Here is a 22,225-nt window from a genome sequence, read left to right on the forward strand (position 1 = left end):
TGCCCTCCCTACCTCGCTTGAGAGTCACTGAACGAATACAGATTTGTACCATCTCCTTTACCGACTTGGACATCTGTCTGCTGCCATATTAGACCATCTCTCTTCAGCTATGCATTCTGTGCAGTGAATGCTGTGATTGACTGCCTGGTGGTGTGCTAGTAAGTCATCCTTGATTGGACCTCATGGACTGGCCCAGTCGGCTGCACTGCTGCATACTCAGGGGCTCAGATACCTCCCCTCCAGCTGCTAAATTTCCCTTGAGTGCTGTTAGTCTAGTGCTGGGCCAGGAGATGTGACTTTTATCTCCACATCAGCTGCTGCGGAAGCATTGCCTACTTTTTTGCAGTTGTACATGCCTCTTGTGTTACTGTTATATCTGTACTTAGCTGGTCGAGTCTGGACTGAATAATTGGAATGATTGCTGACTTGTTCACCTTCTATGATGATGTCAGCCTGGGCATTGGCCTGGTCGACTGTGATTGGTTTGCCAGCAGTTTTAATCAGGTGCTGGCTCTTGCCAGTGTGGGTTATTCTGTTCTGGCTGAGTCTCCCACAGGATTCCATGTGTTGCCTGGTGCCTGGTTCTAGCTGTTTGAAAGCTGCCTATGAAGGATTGCTGGTTTCTTCATCTGCTAAGTATCCTGGATACATTATATTACATAATATTGCTAGCAGATATACACCTGTATAATATACTACTCTGGATAGTCCATGTGTTTTGAAATGTCTTATCCTGCAGTTTGCTGTATATCTAAAGAAATTAATGAGTTTTGCAATTTCTCTCATGTTTATTGAATTATCATTCTGGAATTATTATTGCTTAAGAATGTAAATAGTATTAATGTAGTGAACGTATAACTGCATACCCCTTTGTTAGTTGCTTAATTATAAGTAGCTAAATTGAACCCTTATTTGTTACTAGCTTGCAGTGATCTTAACTGCAGGAGAATATTCTGGTAATCACTGATTAGGATTGCTATTTGTATTTTTACATCATTTAGCTTTAGACAGACTTCTTCTGTCTAGTTTGGGAAGCTAAGTAGTAAGGGCTTGGATTTATTATAGTATGGGAGACCTCCTGAGAACCTAGGTGTAATTCCCTATATGAGTTCTTAGTGTCACATTCCTTTGTCTACATTTTGATGCCTGAGCTTCCTGCACTGTTATTACTTTAAGTGCGAAGTCCAGGTGGCAGCTGAATACCTACGAATGAGTGTGTGTTCCGGTAAAGGGGGTTGTTATTGGCGAAGGGCATTTTGTTTAGGTTTTGACAGTGCAGGAGTTCATCAGGTGTCATAACAGTTACTTTGCACCATTCCTGTAACTCTCCTGCCCTTATGGAGCCTTTGCTGTGATCCTACTGTTGGTATCATTATTTCACTGCACCTTCATTGTACACTCCAACCTGAATTCTTTGGTGGGCTCATCAAGCCTCACTCTGTTCTTCACTAATTTTCCCTACTGTACCCGTTTTTCCTAATGTATTTTTCCCTGTATCCAGTTCTTTATCCCATCTCATTTCTCTGCCCCCTTTCTGAACCTTTCTGTCTCCTATAGGTTTCCTGTTGATCCAGTATGGTCTGTCCAGGACCACGAACAGTGTAGCTGCGGCTGTCTCCTGTGTGGCTCGAGTTTACTCCTGTGAATTTCTTCTCATTACTGTATGGCTGACTGTAGACTAGGGGATAGTTTTTTTTGCAATACCTGTATTGTACCTACTGTAGGGGTCTATTCATGCAGCAGTGAAGAGCCTTGTTTAACTGAAAACAGGGTTTTCACTACTTCGTTCTATTCATGAAGAGGGTTACCGTGGAGAAATCCATGCTGCCCCCACCCCGTGGTTGGATCGTTTCCCCATACACTAGTATGGGGAGAGAGATTCATAGAAGAACAAAAAGCTCAGCTTCTTTCTCTGCTGTGTACAGATTCGCCATCTCAGGATGGAGTAAGCTGTACTGTGAAACGAAAAGAGCAGGGAAGTAGAACAAAGCAGTGAAAAGTCCTATTTTCAATTAAAACAGGCTTTTCACTACTTCAAGAATAGACCCCATTGTTTTTCAAGAAACAATATATCTTCTTTGGATGAACCCATATCGATTCAGAATATTTATACAAGATCGTCATTTAGCCATCCCTGCTCCTTAGTACCTTCTTTTGCTATAACGTCTTTTATTTGGGTAATGTAACCTACCTAGTGGTGACCAAGGTGTATTGCACTACTTGCTTGTAATTTACACACATAGGGGGCTATTTTTTAGGGTGCCCGATGGAGCAATGCATTGTTCCTCTGTTCGGGTGCGATAGCCGCCGGCAGTTTTTCTAGCACCGTCAAGAGGGTGTGAGCAAAAATGTGTGCGATAAACCTATGGTTAGGGCACCCTAAGCAGGACTTTAGATGGGTTTAGCCGTTTTGCAAGGCTAAACCCAGGCTAATAGTATAGACCAGGGGTCAGGGAACTTTTTTACCTTTTACCCCAAAATATACTTAGATACACCGACTTTACCCCTTTGAGTTGAAAGGAAGGAAATCATAAAGTAGTGCCCCCATATAATGCCCCTGTAGTAGTGCCCCCATAGTTATGTCCCTGTAGTAGTGCCCCTGTAGTAGTGCCCCCATAGTTATGCGCTCGCAACCGGGTCGATGGTTAGCCCTGCACACACGCAGCGGCTGCACAGCGCATGCCCAAGCCCCGGAGCGAGAAAGAAACTATCTCGCTCCGGAGTTCTCTACAAAAGGGGTGGCTGTCGATGTTGATCGACAGCTCGCCCCGTTTTGTAGGCGGGCCGGGGGGGTGGTTTCCAAAACGGAGGCGTTACTTAAGGATCAGTGAGGAGTGTCAGTGGGGAGTTTCCTGCTCAATCAGACCAGGAAGCTCAATCAGAGCAGGAAGCTCCCTGAGGCTTGCGGTTGCCGAGACCCAATCTTAGGGTCTCGTCGCAAGCCCCAATGGTCGCGATGGTGTTCACCATCACGATCATCACCCTGGTCAGTCGCTAAGCTGTGGGTGGTAACCCACAGCTTAGCTAGCGACCAGGAGGCCGCACTAAAAAAAGGAAGCGGCCGCCCTCATTCAGAGAGAGCAATAACTTCTTGCGACTGCCTCTGAATGAGGGCCTCTATCCTCTCCAACTACAGAGCACTGCTTATTTTAAGTTGTCTGCATTGCATCTGAATCACATTTAACCAAAAATTTATTTTTCTTGTATTTTCAATAATTGAATTGCATATTCAGTTTTTATCTTGCTGTTTGAGAGTTAGTCCTATTTATTGTGTTCTAATATTACCACCTAGTGATGCCCACAGTATATTGCATACATCACCTGATCGTTATATCAATGTCTTGTATAGGGGATGTAGTTACCATCCAGGCTGTCGGATGCTGGTGCTCAGAATACCGGCCCCAGAATCCCGACCGCAGTTGGAATCCCGGCACCAGAATCCCAACCGCCGGCATCCCGATGGTAAGTATTAGGCACTATGGGGAGTGTTTGGGTTGTGCTGCAGGGGGGGGGGGGGGGAGGACTAGGGTTAGGGGATGAGTTAGGGTTGACACTTTCTTAGTTGGGTCAGAATTCTGGCTGTCAGGATGCTGACCCCCGGTATCTCGACCACCAGGATCCTGTACCCAACACCTTGTATCATAATATTTTCCCCCCACCGCCCGGTGGTGTCCCTAGTGTTTTGCATCTATCATTTGTAAGTTACACATCAGCTAAACCTGGAGTGTCTCCATAAATATATTCTGTGCGTCATTGTCAGCATGGATATATAGGTAATATGGCCAATAACTATGAAACACAATAGCCAGCATGTAGTTTGTCACCCCCTTGGAGGGGAATACACTTGTGGAATAACTCTATGTTCTAATTAATATACCAGTTGTTGCTCCACAAATCAGGGTGATCAACGTTTTGTCAATTTATTGGTAACATTTACCTTCTCAATTGTTTCATTGTCACACCTTACATTCTTTACTTTTGTGCCCTTTGTGGAACATCTACTCTTTTGCCCATCTGTCTTCATTTCATTGTGGATCTGCCCTCATTGTTGGGGTAAGGTTGGGGGGTAAGTTAGCCATGTTGCCAAACATATCCACTCCTACATCATTTTCCATGCCCACATTAACTAAAACAGTCTCCTAGAATGCTGGTGGATAGAACTATCCAATTCAGCCACAGTTGCTCCTGCAAGTTAATAAGAGACGCGCCCCACAATGAGTCTACATTTTTAAAAATCCCATATATAGAGGCGCTTAAAAGTGAAGGAACCATCACATTTCCAACACCAACTAAATGGTTATTTACTAGTTATTCCCTACAAAGATGAAGAGTCCTCTCTACTCACCCCAAGATTATTACAACAGCAGCAAACTGCACCAAAACAGTGCTACGTGCCATGCCTCATTTGCAGTAAATAATCAACTAACACTGGCGTGCTGGGCCACCCAACATACAGCTTATCATCCGCAGTATAAGATCAAGAACTAGTACATCATTGAGAGACGATAAGAAAAGCACACTAAAATACCTGCTAACAGCTTTCCATTACTCAACCAAAACGTATGTCACACTACATTAACTGAAGTTAATTTTCCAGAAGCACCAAACGGCGAGACACATTTCCACTAGATATATACGTGAGTCGTTGACTTTGACCTATGTGCCTCAGGTGCATACAGTATATTTGAATACCTCATACTTTCAAACATCACAACCCAGCACCTTAGCCACAATCCTCCTTATAACACATACCGATGTTAAATAATTTTAAAATATTATTTGCAATTCATTATTACTAATTTTATCACTGTCATTTTATCCATTAATATCTTCTTCCCCTTTTTTTCTGTAATTTAGTATATTGTACACATTTTCTGTTTGCATATATTACACAGTACTGTACATTTTAGATTTAGCTATGAATAGTTGTGTTCAATTAAGCAGAAGCTGTAATGCGATAATTGGTTTAAATTAGGTCTATCATGCAGTTGTGTTAAAGATTTGTATAGTAGTTTATGAGGTCTATTTATTTAGTGATAAAGAGCCTGAAGTTCAGCTTTCACTGCTTTGTGTCATTTATCAAAGGGTTAACATTGGAGAACGTAGAGATTTCTCCAATGTTAACCGTTATCAGCACTTACCACCATCGCCACAAAGGTCTATGGAGACGACAGTAAACCTTGGTAATTTACCTAATTTATCAAGTATCTCAAGATGGTGTTACTTGCCTATCACATGCATGGGGTACAATGCTGTCAGAGGGGATTCATTGCATACCTTGTCGGTTTGCATCACTATGGAATATTTTATGGAGGTTAACAAGATGTTTCATAATTTGATAAACTTGCATAAAGCTGATGGTGAGTTTTCCTCGGACATTTTGAGGGGAATTCAATTTTTTGGGAGGCCATGTTAATTATTAGGCCCGATGGAGCAATTCAATTGTTTCAGGTGCCCATTAACTATTGCGTTTGTCATGCCCAAAAGTTCTGTGAGCATAAATGTCGGCGCTGGTAGTACTTGAACCTGTACAGCAGAACAACTGAATTGCTGGTGGGCACCCACTAGTGACAGGTGCCCAAACGAAAATGTAATTCCCCCCCTTATGCCAGAATGTGATGCAGTCCATATTCCGGCGAGTTTGATCTCCAAATTGCTGTGTGCAATAGCCAGGGATTTTGGACCTCATTCAGAGTCGGTCGAAGCGGCCGCACGGTCGTACGGAAAAAGGGGCCGGATATTCAAATGATTCCCTCGCAAGTTGCGTCCCTAAGTTCGGATCGGTAGTTGGCCGACCAAGGGGAGGAAGCGATTGGAAGACAAAAAAATACGCCCCCTTCTCGTACGCATTGCACGTCATCTCCGTGCATATATATATTAATCGAGACCATCGGAACTGGTCGTAGAGCTTAAGGTTGACCATACCCTCTCTTAAGCTCTACGATCATGTCAGTGTAAAAACCTCCCATGTCACATGTGCCATGACGCTACTTTGTTAATTATGCACTCCCATAATCCGTATGCACTCCCATAAAACGCCGTTCGCATAATGAGCCACGCCTGCGTTCGGATCTCCACTCCCCCGTTTTCAAGCACCTTCCCCTGTTACCACCCACAAACGCCTCCATCTGTCACTCAAACTACCAACCTGGCTGTGTTCAAGGAGAGAGAAATTTCTGACCATAGCGGCTAGTTAGCGCACGTGCATTGCGAACTTTACGCATGCGCAGTATAGCGAACATCGGTGGCGTACGACTGTGCGGCCGCAACGACCGACTCTGAATGAGGTCCTTAGAGCTTTGCTTATTCCAGCATGTCTGCAGAGTAATTTATTTTATTTTTTTTAAAATAAAGATTAAATACAAAAAAACATGTCCACAAAATAAATTGTCACCAGCACTAAAGCCTAGGCTTTATGCGACAAAAAGCGTGGGGTCCCCTGACACAAGCCACAACTGTCAGTACATCAACTGGCAGCTCTCTCTGCTGCGCAAGCCTGTCTCCTCCCAATTCAGTATTACCTGTCCGTTGGTGTAACTGGACTTGTCAGTATGTGCATTGTAGTGAGGAGAAGATCATAATCATTGGACATCAGTACATCTTTTTTAATCACATTGTTCGGGCCAACTTTGTAGTGAGTGAACCTTCAGCTCTATAGTGAAATAAGTAAGCCAAGGCGAGGGGCCAGGGCATATGAGGGGCTCTGAAGCATATATAAGGGCATAAGGGAACTCTGTTGGAATACAAAGGTCATGAGGACTTTGAGGCATATAAAGGACTGATTGGGCTCTGAGGCATATAACTAGACACGAGGGGATGTGCATTGTAGTGAGGAGAAGATCATACTCATTGGACATCAGTACATCTTTTTTAATCACATTGTTCGGACCAACTTTGTAGTGAGTGAACCTTCAGCTCTATAGTGAAATAAGTAAGCCAAGGCGAGGGGCCAGGGCATATGAGGGGCTCTGAAGCATATATAAGGGCATAAGGGAACTCTGTTGGAATACAAAGGTCATGAGGACTTTGAGGCATATAAAGGACTGATTGGGCTCTGAGGCATATAACTAGACACGAGGGGATGTGCATTGTAGTGAGGAGAAGATCATACTCATTGGACATCAGTACATCTTTTTTAATCACATTGTTCGGGCCAACTTTGTAGTGAGTGAACCTTCAGCTCTATAGTGAAATAAGTAAGCCAAGGCGAGGGGCCAGGGCATATGAGGGGCTCTGAAGCATATATAAGGGCATAAGGGAACTCTGTTGGAATACAAAGGTCATGAGGACTTTGAGGCATATAAAGGACTGATTGGGCTCTGAGGCATATAACTAGACACGAGGGGACTCTTTAGAATGGTAAGAAAATGGCCTGAAATCTGACAAAATGGTTATAACCCTACTGCAGTTTGGTCATGCTCACGTCCGAGGAATCTGAAAAGGAAAAGGTGGTAACCTTTGAATACCACCACAAAAAGGCACTGATTTTAGAAATATACTTAGCAAATTGCAGCTTAAACGCAGGTTATTATTGTAAAATCTGGTATGCAATTTGCTTTGTTGACAATCAGATTGATGACGAGCATTATTGGGACCTCGGAAGGCAGGCGCTAAGATGTCTGCATTTTGGACCTGATTCAGACCCGCTCACTAGGAAGCATTCGCATGCAGAAAGCCAATGTTTGCAATCTGCGCATGCGTACGCATTGCAGTGTGCGTGCACGAACCAGTGCGAGCGATCGGGAAGCATACGCTGCACATAGACTGCCCTATAAAATGAGGGACAGGAGAAGCCATTTGTTGGTTGTGACAGGGGCAGGCCACTAGAAACGAGGGAGTAGTGGTGCGAACGCAGGGTGCCTGAGCGTCTTAACGCCGTTTCAGAGGCATGCATAATTAAGATGGAGCATCATAATACACATGGCAGAATTTCACACTGAAGTGCTCTCAGTGCTTGCGGTAGGGTATAGTCAACCACAAGCGCTGTGTTCGCTTCCGATGGTACTCAATGTACTGAAGGTTGCATACACTTCCTGGAGATGATGTGCGTAAGTGGTTGTCTTAAGACAGGCTGGTGGGCACCCTAAGCGATCGCTCACCAAAACATAGTGGGCGTGCAAATGCCTTGCCGTACGATCGCCTGCCTTGCCGAATTTGCATACGCATTGAGCGAGCGAACGCATATAGCGAGCTGGTCTGAATCAGGTCCTTTATTCCCACCGGCAGTAAACTGTCAACATGATTAATTACTGGTTCAGTCCAGTGCTGGTTTCTGGAAAAACACACCAATTTTCACCCTTATTTTCCAATACTAGACCAGGCTCAGTGGTCCGGGCTGGTTATGCTTATGGGGGGAGGGGAGACCCCACGCAATTTATTTTCAAGTTAACTCTTTCTTTATACTTTAACACAACAAAGCCTGCGTGGATCAAACTGATCTTTGTATTGCTTTGAATCAGCTGCTGACTGCCAGCAGATACATATTTCTATTTGGCTACGGAGCCTATCGTAAAGGGGGCATACGACTAAAATCGCACATGGAAGAAACCGATGAGTATCACCATCGGATGTAAATAGACAATTAAATATGCTGCTTAGTAAATTTGTGATTTTGACCTTCTCTTTTCCAACTCAATGTCTAGTACTTGCCCTCTGCTTCTTGATTCTTTGCTGGTGAGTGCAACAGGCTGCAAGCCTGAGACAGGGGGATATACTGTATGTAGCAGACTGCAGGCATTGGCAAGTCCCATGTGAAACTGCCCGATGTTTTAAAGTAGCCGTCATCTAAAAGCCAAAACCAGGTGATTTTGCGTTTTAAATGACTGCTACTCTAAAACACAGACCGTCTCACATGGGACTCACCAATGCCTGCAGTCCGCAGGCTGTTACATATACCCCAGGGTCTTTTTTCAGGCAGGCATCCTAGCTCTGAAACATAGGCGTATTTATAATGGGTGCAGGGTGTGCGGAGCACATGTGCCCCTGGGTCCAGGAAACCCCCTCACCACACATCTTGGACCCACAGTATACTTACCTTACTCCAGTAAACGGGTACCATCTCCACCGCGGCGCCATCTTCCCAGTGACATCTTTGGGAACATGTCACTGTGCCAGAGACTTTGCTCTCTAGTGCGCATGTCTCATCTTCCCAAATATCACTGAGAAGATGGCACTGCGGAGGAGGAGGAATCCTCTTGTTGGTGCAAGGTAAGATGTGCAGGACTAGGAGGAGCCTCTTGCTCTGAGAAGTGATGTGTGCAGGCAAAGCATTATGGGACCCACTGATTCATGTCAAGCCAGGGTACTTGAAACCAATATTTTGGAACTAAGGGCCTGATTCAGACCCACTCGCGAGCGGCTGTCCGCTCGCAAGTGGGTCGATGTTCTGCACTGAGCATGCGCACGATGGAGGGAGCTCCATCGTGCGCATGCGCTAGACGCGACGAGCGAAGGAAAGTCCTTCGCTCGTTGTGTCTGATCAAAGGGGGCGTGCTGTCGATGTTGATTGACAGCACGCCCCCTTTGGTAGGCGTGCCGGGGGCGTGCCTCCCTGACGGGGGCGTTCCCACGGGAACGCCTCCCGTCAGAAGCCGGCCCACTGACATCACTAGTGATGTCAGTGGGAGTGATTTTGGCTCTGATAGAGCCAAAATCACTCCGGAGCTTGCGGTTGAAAACCTCAACCGCAGGCTCCGGCTCGCAATTTCGATGGTCGCGATGGTCTCGACCATCGCGGCTATCAAAATGCACGCTCGTATAGCCTGTGGGTGGTGACCCACAGCTATACGAGCGTCCAGAAGGACTCTCCATTTTCATGGAGGCCGGCCCTCATTCAGAGCGTGCGCTCTGCTCAGAGTGTACGGCTCTGAATGAGGGCCTAAGTTTGAATTATGATATTACACATATGATGATATTATTCATTTCTTGGTAGAAATACTTTTATTATGGTCATTGATTAAATACATCACTTTGCCCTGGTTTGCTATGAGCATGCACAAGCCAATTGCTGCATATATTGCATAGATTTATTCCCAGCCACATTTATGTCACTGGAGCATTTATGTTCTGCAGCCATGTGATTGCAGCTAAGATCCAATGCAAGTAACATTAATATAACAGATTTTTTAGAAATGCCCTAATTAATGTACCTGAAAAAAAAGTGAAGTGTTAATACTTAGCTAAATCTACAGACGTCACCAGTTTCTGTTACTTCCCCTTAACCTGTTGTTTTATCTAGTTTCAACATCCTGCTGCACATTTTATATTCTCTTCTGTCTGAGTTCTTTCTCAATCTATATCCCCAACTAGATGGCAAGTTCTTTTCATTTTAAATATTCTAGTTTCTGAAAATGACATACAATAGGTAAATACATGCTGCTGCTGCATTATATTTAAATTCTAGCAAAAATGTCTCATAATTTAGTTGGACCCTCAAAATGTGCATCTATAGAAATCTGAGAGGTAACACTAAGGGGGTAAATTTACTAAAGTGAGAGTTTTTAGAAGTGGCAATGTTGCCCATAGCAACCAATCAGATTCTACTTAACATTTAACTAGCACCTTCTAGAAGATAATAGCTAGAATCTGATTGGTTGCTATGGGCAACATCTACACTTCTAAAAACTCTCACTTTAGTAAATTTACCCCTAAGAATTAATTTATAAATTCAAAAAAACAGCAGTTTTTATTTGCAAATGCAAAGACAAATAAATGAGGTTTCTGAAGTTTCTGAGAAGGTGGCCATACACGCAGGGCCGGATTGAGGGCCACATGGGCCTGGAGCTGAAAATGACCAAGGGCCTATTATGACAAGAGAGGAGGTGTGACCAGTGCCATGTGGGCGTGTACACCCCTTTACTCTCAGACCCAATGTCTCCCTAAATATGTAAAAGAAAAAAATGCTTAATTTTGTGAGGTAAATAGAAATACAAGTTTTATACTTATGATTTATGGCAGACTGTGTGGAGAGCAGATGGCCAGTCAACATCATGTTGTCATGACAATGGGCTTATTTTTATGTGGAGGCCTGGAGCTGTAGCTCCATTCGCCCCATTGTTAATCTGAACCTGCATACACGGGACGACTGATCACACGATTTGTGCAGTTTCTACAGGTTGGACACACCAATCATTTGAAAATAGTTGTATTTTGAGACTTCTGCGACCACAATGCGCGTCTCTGCCGTCGTCTAGTTGGATCGCAGATCAGATTGTTTTGCAGAGAGATTTCAACTGATCGTGTAGGAATTGACACACATTATATGATGTGATTGATCAAATTGTATGGTCTTTTGTGAAATAGTTGCATTTTAAATACAAATCGTTCTGTATCTGAAGGGAAGAATTTTCAAGGGAAATCATACAACTGATCTGACCAGCTTTTGAATCTCACCGTGTATGGCCACCTTTAGCTTTGCTGATAAATAAATCCACAGATGCTAAATGTGGTTCCAAATTGACCCACAGAGACTGCTTGAGCCTTAGGGGCTCTATTTATTAACATTATTTTTACTAAAATAATGTGAAAAAGGGTGTTTTCACACCCTTTTCACATTATATTAGTATCACCTACAGTTACTAAAGGGCAATTGGAGTAGAATTCGTAAAATTCTACTCCAAGCCCTAAGTATCACTTTAGTAAGCAGATCGCATTTCCCATAATTGTAATGGGAAATGTGATCTGGCCAAAGTTGCTAAAAATAAAATGTGAAAAAATCCTGGGGATAGCCCTGTGATAATAACGCCACCTGGAGGTGGCATTATCCAGGGTCTCCCCCGGTTACCGGACTCCTGCTCCGCTATAACGGGCAGAGCAAAGCCCGGAGCCGGCCCCAGTGATCAGCTGTGTGGTCTAAACTAGGGGTGAGCGGATTCGGTTCTACTCGGTCCCGTTCGTATTTTAAAAACGAATCTTATTGGCTATCAGCTGTCACGAGTATTGGATAGCCAATAAGATTTGGTTTTTAAATCCGAACGGAACCGAGTAGAACCGAACCCGCTCATAAACAGACCACACACTGATGCACTGTAAAAAAATAGTAAAAAAATTTGTAAAAAAAACAAACTTACCTGAATCCAGGGACTGGAGTTCGGGTCTCCGGTGATGACTTCCCTCCGGACAGCTGGTCTCCCATGGTGCACCGGGGCCCGTTGGCTGACAGGGTCCCAGTGCAGTATGGGATGTCACCTGACTGGAGCGACAGAGGACATCACTGGTGGCCCGATAACTGCAGGTAAGTGTAATTAAGGGAGGGGGTGTCCGCGATTGCGGGGGCGGGGCTTAGTGACGGGGGTGGGGTTTGGCAACAGGGGAGGGTAGCAGCGGCGGCCGTTCGGCGTATGCGCGGGGCACTTGTCACGGTATTTTTTGCGAAAATACCGTGATAAGGCTCCCAGAGGGGATTCGCAGGGACAGAGCTTTATTGCAAACTCTGGGCCTGATTCAGAGCCGGACACTCTGACCAGAGCGCTCACTCTGAATCAGGGCCCTCCTACTTAAAAATGGAGCGGCCTCTTGGACGCTCGCATAGCTGTGGGTGACCACCCACAGCTTATGTGAGCGTCCATGATGATCGCGATGGTCAAGACCATCGCGACCATCGGGCTTGCGACGAGACCCTGCGGTAGGGTCTCGGTGACCGCAAGCCCTGGAGTGATTTTGGCTCTATCAGAGCCAAAATCACTCCCACTGACATCACTAGTGATGTCAGTGGGGCCGGACCCAGACGGTAGGCGTTCCCATGGGAACGCCTCCGTCTGGCAGGCACGCCCACCAAAGGGGGCGTGCTGTCACTCACCATCGACAGCACGCCCCCTTTGGTGCGAGACCCGGAGCGACAGCTTGGCTGTCGCTATCCGGGTCTCGCGCATGCTCACTACGGAGCTCCCTCCGTCGTGCGCATGCGCATTTGGGTACCATCGACCCGCTTGCGAGCGGGTCTGAATGAGACCCTCTGTCCCTGCAAGGGATTTGTAGTAAATCCCTGTGATATTGAATGAATTCGCTATGCAAATTCAGTCGGTAATATCACACTACAATCTGCATTTCAAATGCGGATTGTAGAAAATAGAGCCCTTAATCATGGGCAGAATGGCCCCAGCATATTCTTTATTACACAGCAACCTTCCTTTTAATAGTATAAGCAAACGGCATAAGTCCAAATGATTTGCTCTAGCCCAGGGAGTCATTAGGCAGCCGGAGCAGGCTATGCCGTGATGTATATGCCACCCAGGTTGGCCCTAGAGTGGACTGCATGGGCTGACCTGAAAGAACAGTGTCATTTCCCTTTCTCTCCTTGTACAGGATGTATCAAGCATCACATTTTGAATTTTGATAAGAGCTGTACTTTATGGTGTGAGGACTTCTGGGTTTATGACCTGGGAGTCCTCCTACACATGGGAATTATGTGAAAAGAAACCCATTAGGTTTCTATCAGGCTGTGCCATCTAACGCCCAATAGTGTTGCCTATCAGGTACAAGCTCCGGAAAGTCATTTTGCTGTTGGGACATCCCGCACCTTATGAGGTAGCCAGTCAAAGCACTATTGCACTCCCTGATAGCTGGTCCCTCCCCTGGCAATAGCCACCCTAAAAGCGCCCAATTCCTTCACTGCCCCTTGACAACCACAGTGGCTTCTGTTCTATATCCCATCTCTGAGGCAGACAGAGGAGTATACACAGCATTTCACATATAAGCATGCTACTTGGGCTGGGAGACTAATATACTGTGGGGACTGGTATGTGTTAGTTATAAGCTTGGAGAATACATAAAAAGACAGTATATGACAGCTCTGGGACAATATATATCTCTGTAGGTACATATAGTTTGCTTAAAGACAGTACCTTGGCAGCAATACATCAGAAAAACAATGAATAAATAAATCCCTGCTATTTCGATGTTACAGTAATATGATAATGATTTGGAATCGAATATGATTACAATACATATATGAAGCTAGACTATAATTAAAAAATAAATAAAAAAGCGTTAGTTTCCTTGTTTAATACAGTCAACCAAAAAAATCCTAATTATATTTCAAGTTACAAATGTGTTTTTTAATGGAGTATGTCGGGGCAACATTAAAGTGCACTTGTCTTATAAGCACAACGATGGACTGACTCAGAAGAGCTCGCAGCTGTGTCTATTGGCGGTAGTCCGTTTGCGACTTTATGCAAATGCTGCTACAAAGCCCTTCCCTGGTTTACATCCGTGCATCCAAATGTGCAAGGACTGAGACACCTACTTTTAGTGTCAGTACATGCTGTAATACTGATTGGTTGTGTCCTTAGATACCATCTATGGCAGGTGCAGTTTCTCTCTCCATGTATGGCCTCTTATGTAAGCAGTCGATTCTCCGTGTATGCAGCCACTTTACCAGCATGTCCCTGAAATTCGAAGTACAATCTGAATCAGGCCCTAAGGCTCATGTAGAGTTCGACACATTTGTTTATTTTGCATAAAGTCTACATTTCCATAGTATGAATGGGGAACGTGCACTAGAAAGGGGAATACGTACAGTGTGTCAGTAAGCAGATTTTGTTGCATCTTACACTTTTGACTCCTTGTGCTTGGAGTAGCAGAATGGGGGGAGGGAGTATAGTACGTCATTACCAGTGAGGTGACCCTTGATGCATACACAGACACACCTGACAAGAGGTGTATTTCTTGCAGGTGCCGGAGGGCTGGTGCAACTGCATGCAATGATGAAGAAGATGATAATAATAATAATTATTTTAATTATAAGGACTCAAAGTGCTTTACATTTACAGTACAAAATAAGCTTAAACAAAGGACATTATGACAAATGGCAGCATCTAGTGACTGATGTTTATATTTAATTATACAACAATTATACTTAATATGATTTTCACATTTATTGATAACTGTCTAAATACATTTCTCTCATGTATATGTCACTTCGTTGCTTTATTACATGTTTCACTTATGCCTGATGCAGATTGCACAAAAGTCAACCGCAATTGCGCCATTATATGCCAAGTTAAATAAATTTATGTGACCACACCGCCCCATTCTAAATGCTTGTGGAAATAACCTTTATAATATGTGCATACTCTGCCCTATAAATGGCTGGATCTCTGTGTATGCACAATTCTGCATAGCCCCATTACCACAGTGTAAAGCCCCTTCTGCCCAAATGGGGATGCGAGTGAGATGTCTATGAATTGCTCATAGTTGCATCCGCTCAGCTGCGGAGCACGTGCAATGCTAAACATCACAAGATCTGCAGCAAAACAATCTTTTGTGCAACATTACATAAGCCCATGGTATAAATATAGGGGAACATATCTCTACACTAGAATGAGTTATAAATATACATAACCAATATTCTTAACAATATTACCCATCAATTCACGAGAAACCATTGACGTTCCTGAGCACAGTGATGTTGACGGTTTCTAGTAGAAGTTGCAATTTCATTAATATTGTAACAGCCCACAAAGTACTATAAGTTACTATAACTGTACATTGACAAGACGGACACTTTAAGCTAAAAGTTGTGCTGCAGTAATGGGACACAAAGCTTAATAGTTGTCACTCGACGTTCTTTATGAAGTACCAGAGTGCATGCATGATGTTTTTGATGATCTGGTGCAGTTTGGTTTATGTTTCTTTATGTACTCAATGAGCCACTGCTTCTGGAGATGTGGCAGTATAACGTCAGTGCAAAAGACATTCCTAGCACCTGCCAAGCAAAATACATTCATTAGATAATTACAGTACAGTTATGTTCATGTAGTTATATATCATGTGTCTTCCACATAATATAGGCTCTGTCTAACTTACATATATTTATAAAATGATTAACATGTCATGAAATTGTCACCATGGAAACATTATGCTGAAACAATATGTATTTAAAACCATTTAAGTTGATATTTTTTATAGTTAAGGATCACCTCAGTCTCTGCTCTTCTATGCCAAACACCCCTCTCCCCACACCTCTCTGACTGGTGCCCTGTCCCTTCTGCCACTTCCCCTCTGTTTCCACCCCTCGCCCCATCCCAACCACGCAGCGCACCCAGCTCTTCTCCTAGGTCTGTCCTGTCTCTCAGTCTGTGGGAGCCATTGTGAACGTGCACCGTCTTCCCCTGTGCTGCACTCAGAAGATCAGATTGCATTCAGGCCTTATGAAATGATTATATAGACTAGTAACGACAGTCTGCCCGCTGCCTCATCTGACCCTGTTCTATCCACTGCTCTGCCGCCCCCCCCTCTACTGTTCTTTTACATTTTAAATCATTGTAATTGTATCCTGCATTTGGCAAGGCTATAAATGGAGAGTAATGGGACATGCAATTGTTTGCACTGCCTTCTTCAATGTCTTACCTCAATAACAGAAGTACAAATGATGGTTATTCCAACATAAAGGAAATTGTTTTCAAACCATTTATTGAATGAAACAGCGCACCCCTAGAGGAAACAATGGAAACATAAAATAGGTCAATCAATCTAATTTTTCTAGCGTACTTTACTAATTAGTTACGTTTTAACAACTGTGCTGCATGTTTTTCAGAAATACAGACTTGACTATTGCTTATCAAAATACATAATTTCTGCTAAATCTGTAATTGTATGGTGAATTCTATGTGAAAATGAGAAATGATTGGTGTTTTCTTTACTGACAGACATAAATGTGAAACATTTTTCAATACCAATAAATTTACTGAAAAATGCACCAGTAGGGAGATTATAAATCAGGGGTTAGGGTTTTCTTTTTCTCTGGATACCACAAGGCCCCTGGTTCTGATTTGAAGCAAGAAGCACGTATTGGCTCAAGCCATGCACATTCATTTTCTCTCCCCAAAATCTGTAGAAAACAGGACTATCAGTGTCATTGCCAACCACATGGTCAGAGGTCACTCATTTCACTCTGGTTTATAAGCTGGAAGGTGGGAATTACTCTATGTAGGTGTGGGAGACAGTGGCCATCTAGCATGTGATGAAGTATTGAGACTTCTGTAGAGTTGGAAGCATTTGTGACCCGACCATGCCCCATAAAATTCACACGTTCCAAACTGCGTCCAAAAGGACCACACTAGCAATTGTGCCCCTAGTACGTCAGGAGCAAGTGGATATACTTACATGAAAATGTACAGGCAGCATAAAGATGTGGCTTTACAATGTTACATTTGTATTCTGCATTACCCTATACAACATAACAATTAAATGTTATACCATACATGCCTACTCTACCGGAAGGTGCGGGAGGCTCCCGTTTTTTGGGCAGTCTCCCGCACCCCTGGAAGTGTAGCTGGAGGGGGCTGGCCAAGACAAAAATCCTCAGCCGATATCGAGCAGTGTGCATACATGATAATCTGCCCATATTTCCTACATTTTCCCATGACTACGACATCCCCCTTGCAGGCAGAGATATGCAAAATCAGTGTGGTCTGCCCAAAAATCGGAAACTTGTAATAAAATATCGAATAATGTGTAGCACAGATATTGGGGCTTTCGATATGCTGAAAAATCGCCCTATTTGTCGGCCCGATCAAATATATATCTGACACTGTGCACATAACTTTATAATCCTATTCTCCACATCATCAATTATAACTGAACTCTGCGATATTTCAACAGGTTTAGGATATCTAATGACAGAAGCAGATTGGACATATCAAAAGGAATAAAACAAGAGTTAATAGGTAATGCTCAATTCAGTTATAGAGTGAACTCTATTAAGTGCAGAATAGTGCTGTCTGTGCAAATGGAAAATTATAAGTGTGCTTGGGTATTTATTCTTTATTATGGCAGAATACTATCAAGGCTGACTAGATGAATTGGTTTAAGAATATCCTGGAAATTAGCATTAATAAAATGGTGGAAAGTAGCTGGGGTTTTGAGTCATAGGGGCATATTCAATTAGCCGCGAAAAGTCCCGTCCTTTTTGCCTGCCGGACTTTCCGCCTACATCGCTTGTTTTGGAGAAAACACTTTTTATGCGCGCGGCTGCTTTTTGCCCTATTCAATTCCAAAGGACGAGAAAACGCGTCCCAGTGAAACTCAAATAGGCAAAAAGTACTGTCAGATTTGGGGAAATCAGCCTGTCACTCCCCCCAAAAGATGCACTGACATTGGGGATCACTATAGATACCCCAGAATAGCCCTGCTAAAGGTATTTGGTATGCTTTAAATGCTCTCAATAGCTGTTATTTAGGGTCTTTGCACAAGTGGCGAAGAATAGCATTTAGCAGGGTTGTTTTTAGAAAAAATAAGTAGTTCCAGCAAATTTGGGGAACATGAAAATGGGTGCAAGCATGGTTAAAAATCTCTAAAGTGAGGTTTAAAAAAAACATAAAAAATGCACCTTCAGCAAGCACCTGCAATCAAAAAACACCTGGGGCATACTTGGGGGACCCGCTGGAGACTATTTCGCTATTTTTTAAGTTTGTCCCACAACTTTGGGCTTTTTCACCCCCAAACTAATGTACTTTTTTGGGGTGATCTAAAGTATTTGTTAAACTTTTTTTGACACAGTTTACCTTTGAGGGACTGTCCCAAGGCTGCAGGGGTGTTCCCCCAACTTTACACCCCAAACTCCCAATTCTGCACTTTTTTTCGCCTGCATTCAGATGCGAATCTTTTCCGCTGGTTACAAGGCGCAGACTTTTCGCACCAGCGAAAAGTCTTTGGAATTGAATTCGGGGATAAGTTTTCGCCTGGCGAAATGATGTCATCGGCGGAAACTTTTCAACAAAGATGTCTAATCGGTGCTAATTGAATACGGCCCTAAGTTATATAACCACTAACCAAATACAGTATCACAGTGGCTAATGTTGCTATTTCACAGCACTGGGATTATGTGTTAAATTATTGATCAGAGTTTAAAACCTGTGCATCAAATGCCAGGTAAAAGCCGGGTTTTTGTATCTTTTCCTGTGTGAAAGTGTTATTATCTTATAATTCACGGATTTATTACATCCATTTCCTTTATAGCTTGTACTGATACAAGTCAGTCTAAGCCCTTTGCCTTAGGCGCTATAGATTAACCGCTTTTCCACCAAAGTCCTGGGTCTGACCCCTTTTCCACTGTGGGTTATTCCCAGATCGGCCCCGTTCACACTACATATAGTTGCAGTCCCGGCGATTGAAGATGACATCATCTCCTTGTGCTAAAATGTGGCTCTCCTTGTGCTGCAATCCGGCTCTCCGGGTCCTTCCCGTGTAAAACCCTTCTAGGTACCCAGGTAGGATTCCTGGGTGACTGGACCCGGGTTGAGCTGTTTCCACTGACAAAAATCCTGGGTTGTTGTTGCGCGTTCATGTGCAATAACCCGGGATTTTCAAGTCAGTGGAAAAGGGGTCTTAGTCATCTACCTTATTTATCATAGCAACTATCAGTTGCAGAAACTTGTGTGGTGCTCTGCTCAGCAGGCAACAAAGACTAACAGATGGCAGGAGGATAAACGTGCATATTACATAGCAGCCCTAGGCCCTCATTCAGAGCCGCTCGTTAGCGGCAGTACGCTCGTTCCGAGCGATGTTTGCACATCTGCGCATGCGTACGGTTTTTAGTACGCATGCGCGAACCAGTCAGTGCGGCCGAAAATCGTTGGTACGCAATATAGCGAGGGCCTGCTATTTTGAGTGACAGAATGAGGCGTATGTGGGTGGTAACAGGGGAAGGTGCTTGAAAATGGGGAGTGGAGATCCGAACGCAGGCGTGCTTAAAGGTCAAAACGGGCGTTTTATGGGTGTGCATATTTAAAACAGCAGCGTCATTGACCACGTCACTGGGTTATTTTATAGCCAGAACTGCTCGCAAATTTGTGGTAGCAAACACCAACCACAAGAATAGCGAGCAGTTCATACGCTGGTCGATGTACTCGATTAATCTAATAAATAGCGGACATGACGTAGGATGCGAGCGGCCAGGGGGCGTTTTTAACAAATAAACGAGCGTATGTTTTGCTCGCTTGTTCAGACTTAGAGGTGTGAACAGACTGCAATGTGCGTACGGATCATTTGAATAGCCACCCCTTGTTTTTAAACGAGCGACCACAAATAGCGAACGGCTCTGAATCAGGCCCCTTGTTCTTTGTTAATGTATGTGCAAATGAACAGATATTTTATTCATCACAGTAGCATAAAAACTAGAGATGTGCAGTTTGGTTTTCCTGTAAAACCGAACACACCTAAACTTTGGGGTTCTGAGTAGAACTGAGTCCCTGCTTATATCACTTTTGTGATTCCTAGTAGAACAGAGTCCCGCCTCGGTTATGCTGTAAGTTCGGAACTCGGATTTAAAAGCAGAATCTCGGGTTTGGAGTGCATGCAAACAGGTCCAAATTACATGATTTCATCAATTTTAAAGCAATCCAAAACGAATAAGAACCAAAACACTTGAGGGTGGTTTTTGTACAATCAAAACGTATGTCTTTAATAAAACACAAAGTACTGTAATTCATCCAATCTGATAACTTTTCTAACCAAAATTCTCCTTTGACCAAAACATTAATTGCACTCACAAAATAGAACTGTCACTAAGGGACTGCTTGGGTTTAGAATGAGGGCAGAAGTGTTGATGTTGTACATCCCTTCTGTAATGTAATCGTTCTTGTAAATATTTCTTACCGTTACATATGCATTTCCAGTCGTACACACTTTGGCATCTGTGGGGCAACAAGACTGGGGAATTGAGTTTTCCCAGTCTTTTGAGCCATTGATTCCGCAGCATTGCAGCTAGAGGAAAAAAGTATTGTTTATAGTTATAAATGTTATTAAATCTTTATACAGTATATTGCTTTTATACCATTTGTTGTTATACATGTTTACATTTTGCACAGTCCACACATTTATTGACTCATCTTTGTGATAAAATAACAAACCATTCTTTTATGGGAGATTCATGTCTATGGCAGTAGAATTATAGGGAGCAACATATATGAGGTTCTTACCTTGTCTTCTAGCCTACATCATACACATAACAAGAAACCTCTCTGACAAACACTAATCATCACTATGGGAGTCGGACACAAGTGGCAATGTGCATGGATTTTCTGGACTTGAGCATAGTGCGTATGCACCAAAGAAAGAAATCAGCAACTGTGCATGTAACAAATCAGACTTAAGCAAATGGATGGAGGGTCTTATTTAGCAGTGCAGAGTGGCAGCAGACTATCAGTGATTGACAGTCTGCTGCCGTTTGTGGGTGGGGAGGGGATGGCGACGGCCTATATTTCCCGTAACAGAGGCGCGTCACCGCCGTTGGGGGGGAGGGAAGAGGTCAGGATCTCCGTCAGTTGATGGAGATAACATGGCCTCTTTGTTATATTTGCGGTGGCCTCCTGCTGCATTACCATCATTGCAAGGATGGAATTGCAAAGCAGCTTGCGTACAGCTTTGCAATTCTGTCCTGTGCTGAATCAGGTCCGGAGATCGCTAGTGTGGGTTGATTTATTACAAACCATCATCATTGGCGTGAACTTGCACTTGATCTGTATGAGGTGGAAAACGTTGCCTCTTAGCGTGTTACAGATGAATGTGGGGAGAAGCACTGGGCGTGTTACAGATGAATGTGGGGAGAAGCACTGACCGTGGTACAGATGAATGTGGGGAGAAGCACTGAGCGTGTTACAGATGAATGTGGGGAGAAACACTGAGCGTGTTACAGATGAATGTGGGGAGAAGCACTGACTGTGTTACAGATGAATGTGGCGAGAAGCACTGAGCGTGTTACAGATGAATGTGGGGAGAAACACTGAGCGTGTTACAGATGAATGTGGGGAGAAGCACTGGGCGTGTTACAGATGAATGTGGGGAGAAGCACTGAGCGTGTTACAGATGAATGTGGGGAGAAACACTGAGCGTGTTACAGATGAATGTGGGGAGAAGCACTGGGCGTGTTACAGATGAATGTGGGGAGAAGCACTGACCGTGTTACAGATGAATGTGGGGAGAAGCACTGAGCGTGTTACAGATGAATGTGGGGAGAAGCACTAACTGTGTTACAGATGAATGTGGGGAGAAGCACTGAGCGTGTTACAGATGAATGTGGGGAGAAGCACTGAGCGTGTTACAGATGAATGTGGGGAGAAACACTGAGCGTGTTACAGATGAATGTGGGGAGAAGCACTGAGCGTGTTACAGATGAATGTGGGGAGAAGCACTGACTGTGTTACAGATGAATGTGGGGAGAAGCACTGAGCGTGTTACAGATGAATGTGGGGAGAAACACTGAGCGTGTTACAGATGAATGTGGGGA

At 43.8% G+C, this 22,225-nt stretch overlaps 1 protein-coding gene across 1 annotated transcript in view; it reads right to left on the minus strand.

Moving 5' to 3' along the window:
- Window positions 1-14,757: 14,757 nt before the first annotated feature.
- The window catches only part of CD53 (CD53 molecule), a 48,410-nt gene continuing 40,942 nt past the window's right edge, over window positions 14,758-22,225 (minus strand). Inside the window, exons 6-8 of the mRNA XM_088467428.1 lie at window positions 20,596-20,703; window positions 16,348-16,431; window positions 14,758-15,703 (exon numbers count right to left, since the gene is read on the minus strand). Coding sequence (XP_088323554.1) covers window positions 15,632-15,703; window positions 16,348-16,431; window positions 20,596-20,703 — 264 coding nt within the window. The 3' untranslated portion in view covers window positions 14,758-15,631. The remainder of the gene's footprint in view (window positions 15,704-16,347; window positions 16,432-20,595; window positions 20,704-22,225) is intronic.

Source organism: Taudactylus pleione, unplaced genomic scaffold (assembly GCF_031769625.1).
Source record: "Taudactylus pleione unplaced genomic scaffold, aTauple2 ptg000010l, whole genome shotgun sequence".
In the NCBI taxonomy this organism is placed as follows: domain Eukaryota; kingdom Metazoa; phylum Chordata; class Amphibia; order Anura; family Myobatrachidae; genus Taudactylus; species Taudactylus pleione.